Raw genomic sequence first — 6,755 nt, forward strand, 5'->3', positions numbered from 1 at the left:
TCTAATGTGAGCATGTTTTCATGGCCTTGCATACAGATTTACCTTGCTCCTTTTAATAGCTGTGTGAGTGTTCATAATTTATGTAACCATTCCTCTGTTGATGAACATCTAGGTGCTTTCCTCTTTTTCCTTGTTACGAGCAGCACTGTCCTACACAACTTCATAAATACATATTTATGCATTTGCACACTCGTGAGCATGTTTCTCTATAGGAGATGCTCCGAAAAGTGCTTTTTTCCCTCGATACTGACAAATTGTCCTTCTAAGACGCACTGTGTTGTGCCCACCACCAACAGACATGCCTGTTTCCTCTGTTTCTAGCTGGATAACTTTAGTCTCTCTCATTACTGCCAGATACGTAAAACATGGCACATCATTGTTTTGCAGTGAATTTCTTTAATTAACAGTTGAGGTTAAGCATTTTTATGTTTTGGTCATTTATATTTCTCCCATGAATCGCATGTTAATGCCTTTGCCCATTTTTCTGATACATTGTTTATTTTTGCTTTTTGAGACCCTTCTGAATATTCATAAATACTGAATCTCGGGGCACCTGGGTGGCTCAGTCAGCTAAGCATCTGCCTTCGGCTCAGGTCATGATCCCATGGTCCTGGGATAGATCCCTACATCAGGCTCCCTGCTCAGTGGAGAGCCTGCTTCTCTTCCTCCCTCTGCCTGCCACTCACTCTGCTTGTGCTCTCTCTCTCTCAAATAAATAAATAAAATCAAAAGCAAACAAAAAAAACACTGAATCTCATATATATTTAAAATAGTCTCTCCCAAGAGTTCCTGTTCTGTCTTTTGACTTTTTATGTTTGTGGGTTTTTTTTTCTTTAACGTATTTATTTTTTTTTTGTAGGAGAGACATTATTCTAAAGGATTATTACAAGGGACCAGGAATGGGACTATGGCCTATATTTCTGGTTTAAAGTAGTATATAAATAAATATATATGGGACATACTGATTTCTTTTTCCTTAATGGAATCAAATGTGACCATTTTTCTCTTTGTAGTTTTTGGCCTTTGTACAGACTAAACAAATGTTAACCAATAATCTGAGTGATCATTTTTAAATTATTATTTAAGTCATCCTCCATTTTGGATTATTTCCCCAGGTTTTGCTTCCTGCGGTGCTGTGGTTGTGTGTTTTCTGAACGAGCCTTGAAAGAGATAAAAGCAGAAGTTTGTCACACAGTGAGTTGTTGGCATATATCGTTTCTTCCGTCTTAGTAGCTGAGGAAATCAGATGGTTTAGGGTCCCTCCCTCCATGTGGCATTTCAGCATCCTTCAGTTCTTTCTGAAACAGATCTAATTCGTTGTTTCTCTGCTTAAAACCCTTCCATGGCTCATCCTTGCTGGGTGTAGACTCAGACTGCCTTTTGTGACGTGTTCCTGCCTGCCTGGCCAGCTCCGGCCGAGCTCGGGCCGCTCCCTGACCACCTCCTGTGTGTGCCTTTGTTCCCTCTGCCCTGACCTGCCAGCTGGGGGAGGTCATGCCCCCTGTGAACCTTAGCTCCAGAGCGATTGCTTCCTCTGTGAATCCTTGCTGCCAAGCCGCCTTCCCTATTCCCTGGGCACCTTGTTATCCCACTGATCTCATCAGAATGTAATTGGTAGTTACATCGTGGTTTCCCCACTGGACTGGAACAGTTGTTTTTTTTCCTTTTTTTTTTTTTCTGTAAGACTTTATTTCATTATTATTATTAAGTAGTTTTCATAACAAACTTAAGAGGAAAGTAAGGGATTTTCTCTATTCCCTCTGCACTCCACCCCCCCCGCCACAAACAGCCTCTCCCATTATCAATGCCCCCACAGGGTGGGGGGGTGCATTTGTTACAACTGATGAACCTACACACCATCACCCCAAATCTCTTAAGGTTCCCTTGGTGGTGTCTATATTCTGTAGGTTTGGACAAATGTATAATGACATGTATTTACCATTTTCGCTGCCCTAACAATCCTCTGTGCTCCATCCGTGAGCGTTTGAGAGCAAGAAGCAAAACTTGTCCATCTCTCACCTCCAGAGCATGTCGCATGTCCTCGGTGAGTGCTCACACGAGGGAGCAAATGCCTGATGTAGGAGCTTCCCCATGCAGCTCACATGACGGAAATGCTGATGGCCCTGCTTTCCCGGTGTCGCTGCCGCGGACCCAGACGTTTGTGTCTCTGGTGTTCTGTTGGCCACGGAAAACCTACCACTTAGTTTAATGTCATGGATGCCAACAGCTCCTGTTTGTAGTTTCACCCATATTAACTCTGCTTGGGTTTCATTGGGCCCCTCGCCCTGCTTCTTCCTGTTGTGAACTGTTCTTTCATTCAGCAGCTTTCACTGAACACCTGTGAGGGGCCCGCCTCTGTCTCAAGCACGGTGCGGTGGGATAGCCTGGTGGATAAGACAGATACAGCCCCTGCCTCCACGGAACCCACAGTCCAGTTGGAGAGGGGTGCTCAGAGAACTGAGCACGGCAGTAGTGACTGTGACCAATGCTGGGAAGGGAACACAGGGCGATGTCCCGGAGCTCGGAGAGAGGCTGCCGCAGTGGCAGGGGATTCTGCTTTGATATTTATGGCAGGAGATAATGTTAACTTTTTTTTTTTTTTTAAGATCTTATTTATTTGACAGAGAGAGACACAGCGAGAGAGGGAACACAAGCAGGGGGAGTGGGAGAGGGAGAAGCAGGCTTCCCGCCAAGCAGGGAGCCTGATGTGGGGCTCAGTCCCAGGACCCTGGGATCATGACCTGAGCCCAAGGCAGACGCTTAACGACTGAGCCACCCAGGCGCCCAGTGTTAACGTTTAAAGTAAATTTAAGTAAAATGAGAAACAATGGGCTCGTTCACAGAAATACACCAAGACACTGATGGTACCTGGGCAGGGATGCCTGAAGCTATGGGACAGGTCGCACATGGTGGCGGTAGGATGTGGGTGGGGGCGGTGGGGGCGGTGGGGGCTCTTGAGAAGAGGAAGGAGAGAGCAGCTGCTGCATCAGAAGGGCCCGTGGAGACGGAGGTGCAGTGCGAGGTGTAGTCCTCACGTGGGCAGTGCGGCCTGTGCCAGCCGGGAGAGAGGCCTGGGAAGTGAGTCAGACTGGATGGTGGAAACTTCGAGGGCCAGCCCAGGGAGCAGGTCCAGGTGGGTGTGCGGTGCGGCGCCGTTGACGCCGTTTATGCTCTGGGAGCATAAATGTAGGCCTGTGCAGGACGCACGGAGGGTGATGGCCGACCAAGAGGAGCTGTTTGGCAGCAGGTGTGCGCGGGGCTTCTGTGGGGGAAGCACCGTGGGAGCCGGCCCGTGGCTGGCCTGGGGTTCCTTCGGGCAGGAAGGCAACTCTGCATACATTGTGTTCAGGTCTGTGTGTTTTCCCACATAGTATGGAAGGTGTTGTTTATGTGTTAGACATTTGCAAGTACATTCTGGAAGTCTGCTTCCAGGATTGAAAGAAAAGAAATATGAGAAGGTGGCAAATTAAGCTGAAATTTATTAGAGAAGCCAAATACCCAGAATCAGTGGCTCCCAAACCAGGCTTGTGCGGTAGAACCTCCACAATAGTATATGCTCCCATCCCCTGTTTCCGACCCACTAAATCTGTAATCTTCACAGTTGGGGTAGAGCCCCAGGGATTTCTGCTTTTGTTTGAAGTTCCCAGAACGATTCCAGTGGGCAGCCAGGCTTGGGGGACTGACTGATCCAAAGCAGCCAGACTTTTATTTTCTTCTGCCCATAATGGTCACCATCCCTTAGATGGCATGAAGCTGTCCTTGTCATAGGCTGACCTCACACATCCATCAATGACCACTTTAACAGACTTGCAGCAAAACAGAACTGCCTGCACAGAGCTTTACAGAGAAGTTGATTTTATGGAAATAATTGCAAGGGAAGTCTGAAACCTTTTTTTGGTACTGGAGAAGTTTTACTGGACGCTTGTGAACTTTTAAACGTCAGCACCTTGGGCACTTCAAAGGAAGGGAAGGAAGCAGGTGGAAAGGGGAACTAAGGGTGTCAGGATTGCACAATGGGGCAGAGGGCAGGTGAGAACCAGGAGCGCTGGCTCTTCCTGTCTCATGAGGGCGGCTGCCATGGCTGTCGAAACCTCCGGCAGGCAAGACAGGACACTGGCTATCCTCCAGGAAGTTTCGGGAAATGTTTTCGGAAAAAAACTCCAAGTATTAGTTTGCTAATACTGGCTACCACAACAAGGCCCCAGAAACTGGGTGACTTCACAGAAATTTACACATAGTTCTTGAGGCGTGAAGTCCAAAATCACAGTACTGGCAGGGCTGGTTCCTTCTCAGGGCTGTGAGATGGTCATCTTCTCCCTGTGTTTTCCTATGGCTTTCTCTCTATGGAGTCTGTCTCTGTGTCCAAATTTCTCCTTTTTATAAGGACACCAGTCGTTGGAATAGGGCCCACCCCAGTAACTGCGTCTTAACTACATCTACAGTGACCTGATTTCCAAAGAAGGTCACGTTGTGACATACGGAGGCCTAGGACTTCAACTTTTTTGTGGGGGACACATTCAGCGTATGACACTGCAATTTAGAAAATCACAGAGCATGGGACAGCCAGTGGCCCACTTGAGTGGGAGGCGTTCATCCACATAACCAACACTGAGAGCCTGGTATGGATCAGCTTTGGGTCACATGCCAGCGCTGGCTTGGGACTGTCACTTCTCAGGGCCCCAGATTCTAATATGTAAAATGAAGGATTATAATAAATTCTTAGACACTTTCCTTTTAGATCCAGATTCCAAACAATAACATTTTAAAATAATAAATGACAAATTTATATACCGCTGTCGGGAATCAAACTCCTATGTCTAAATTCAAGTCTCTAAAGTGTAGGAATGTGTAAGGTTGGCTAACTGCTATGACCCACAGCCCTCACGTTCCAGTGTCTAATGCAGTGACAGTTCCTGGTCGGACAGCTTTCTTCCAAGGGAGACTCAAGGACTCGGACTCCTGCTGGGGTTGGAGTATTCTGCACTCAGCTGACTGTTGGGAACAGGGCGGGGAGCATACAGCGTAGGAGATTTTTATGGCCCAGGCCGGGAAGTGGTGCTCATCACTTCTGCTCCCGTTCCGTTGTCCATCGCTCAGTCGTGTGGCCACACCAAACTGCAGGGAAGCCTGGGAAAGGTACTAGAGCTGGATGCCCAGGAAGAAATGGACAGCAGCCATTTCTGCCAAGACTGCCGAAAGGAAGAGTCATGTGCAGCTCCAGGAACTGCAGTGCATCAGGGAAATGTCAGTGAAGTGAGGTGAAGCCACAGCATCAAAGTCTAAAACACATATTTTCGGTTTTTTAAGTAATGTCTGAAATTTAGAGAAACCAGTGTCATAAGAATGCCTTGGGAACCTCAGGGATATTTAGGGTGTGCGTTTTCTCTACTTTCCACTCTGTAGTTTCATATACATTTGGTTTTTCAGTTCACTAGAAGAGACTCAAGGGTTTGAGATCACTCTGGTTGTGTGTTCTGAAACACATGGCGTGCACACTTGATTTCTGTAAACAGGGTCCAAAGAGATGTAGTTGCTAGGTTGGTTGGTTTATTTGTTTTTGCTATAAACAAGTGACTAGCCAAAAAATTAATTGTATTCCCCACTGTCTTCTTCCCTTCTTGTAATAAAGAGAAACACACTGGAGTAATTAGTTTGCCAAATAAATGATGTGCTTATTACTCAAAGCATGTTCCACGGTCCTGTAATATTGGCATCACCTGGGAGGGTTTTTTTTTTCTCCTTTTAAGAAATGCAGACTCCTGGGTTCCTCTCCAGACCTGTGGAATCAAAATCTGCATTTTAACAAGATTCCCCACCCTCACACCCCCGCCGTGGAGATTTGCGTGCACTATAAAGTTTGAGAATCCCTGATTTAGAGGTTAGAGTTGTGACCAGTAGCATTTGACTTGCCACTGACTTCATTTATTTAGGCTTTGTGGTCATTGAGTGGGATATGTGGATATTTTAAAGTCAGAAGTGAAACAAAAATTTACATTCATGCTGATTCTTTTTTTTTTTTTTTAAAGTAATCTCTATGCCCAATGTGGGGCTTGAACTTACCACCTCAAGATCAAGAGTTGCATGCTCCACTGACTGAGCCACCCGGGCACTACTCTTTTGCTGTCTTTTCGTGGGGAAGGGGAATGGAAACGGGAGAAAATGTTAGGGAAAGTGGTATCTTCAAAAGTGGTCTGCGAATGCTGATTTTTTTTCAAGCTCTGACATCCAGCGGGTAATTTTAGCTTTCTGCCATCTCTATGGTCTTTGGAGGTATTAAGCTTCAGGGAACTGCATAACATGCAACACAGGCAGCCTTGAACTTTTTCACGTTAGAGAAATCTAATAGAAAAATTGAACAGTAGAGTCTACATTGTTAGCAAGAAGGTACTACTACGAAAAAGGGAAATTATCTCAAGATCCCAATTAATGCATCACCTTTAAGGTACAGTCTGTAGTGGTCTGTTTCAGACATTCTTTTTGCACGTGATTTAATTTTCCTCTTACAAATGAACACCGAGTGTGACTCAGAGTAGAGTGAACAGCAGTTTCTTGGTTCTGATGCCAGCGGAGGCTGCTGCTTTCTGTTGGCCTCCCTGGCCTGTCCCAGCCTTGGTGGCTGCCTGTCTGTCACCCTCGGCTCCCATTGTTCCCCCGGCACGCTGCTGAAACCCAGCTTGTCCTTCCCTGAATCTCCTGCTGCTCCATTGCACCATGCCTTTAAGTTACTCTTACTTACTTTTTTAATTATTTTATTT

At 46.2% G+C, this 6,755-nt stretch overlaps 1 protein-coding gene across 2 annotated transcripts in view; it reads left to right on the forward strand.

Moving 5' to 3' along the window:
- The window catches only part of RTF2 (replication termination factor 2), a 39,014-nt gene that overhangs the window by 10,304 nt on the left and 21,955 nt on the right, over positions 1-6,755 (forward strand). For both annotated transcript variants that reach the window (XM_035025435.1, XM_035025436.1), the window contains exon 5: positions 1,116-1,194. In XM_035025435.1, coding sequence (XP_034881326.1) covers positions 1,116-1,194 — 79 coding nt within the window. The remainder of the gene's footprint in view (positions 1-1,115; positions 1,195-6,755) is intronic.

This window comes from Mirounga leonina, unplaced genomic scaffold (assembly GCF_011800145.1).
Source record: "Mirounga leonina isolate KUSES-001 unplaced genomic scaffold, KU_Mleo_1.0 Mir_195, whole genome shotgun sequence".
Taxonomy (NCBI): Eukaryota; Metazoa; Chordata; class Mammalia; order Carnivora; family Phocidae; genus Mirounga; species Mirounga leonina.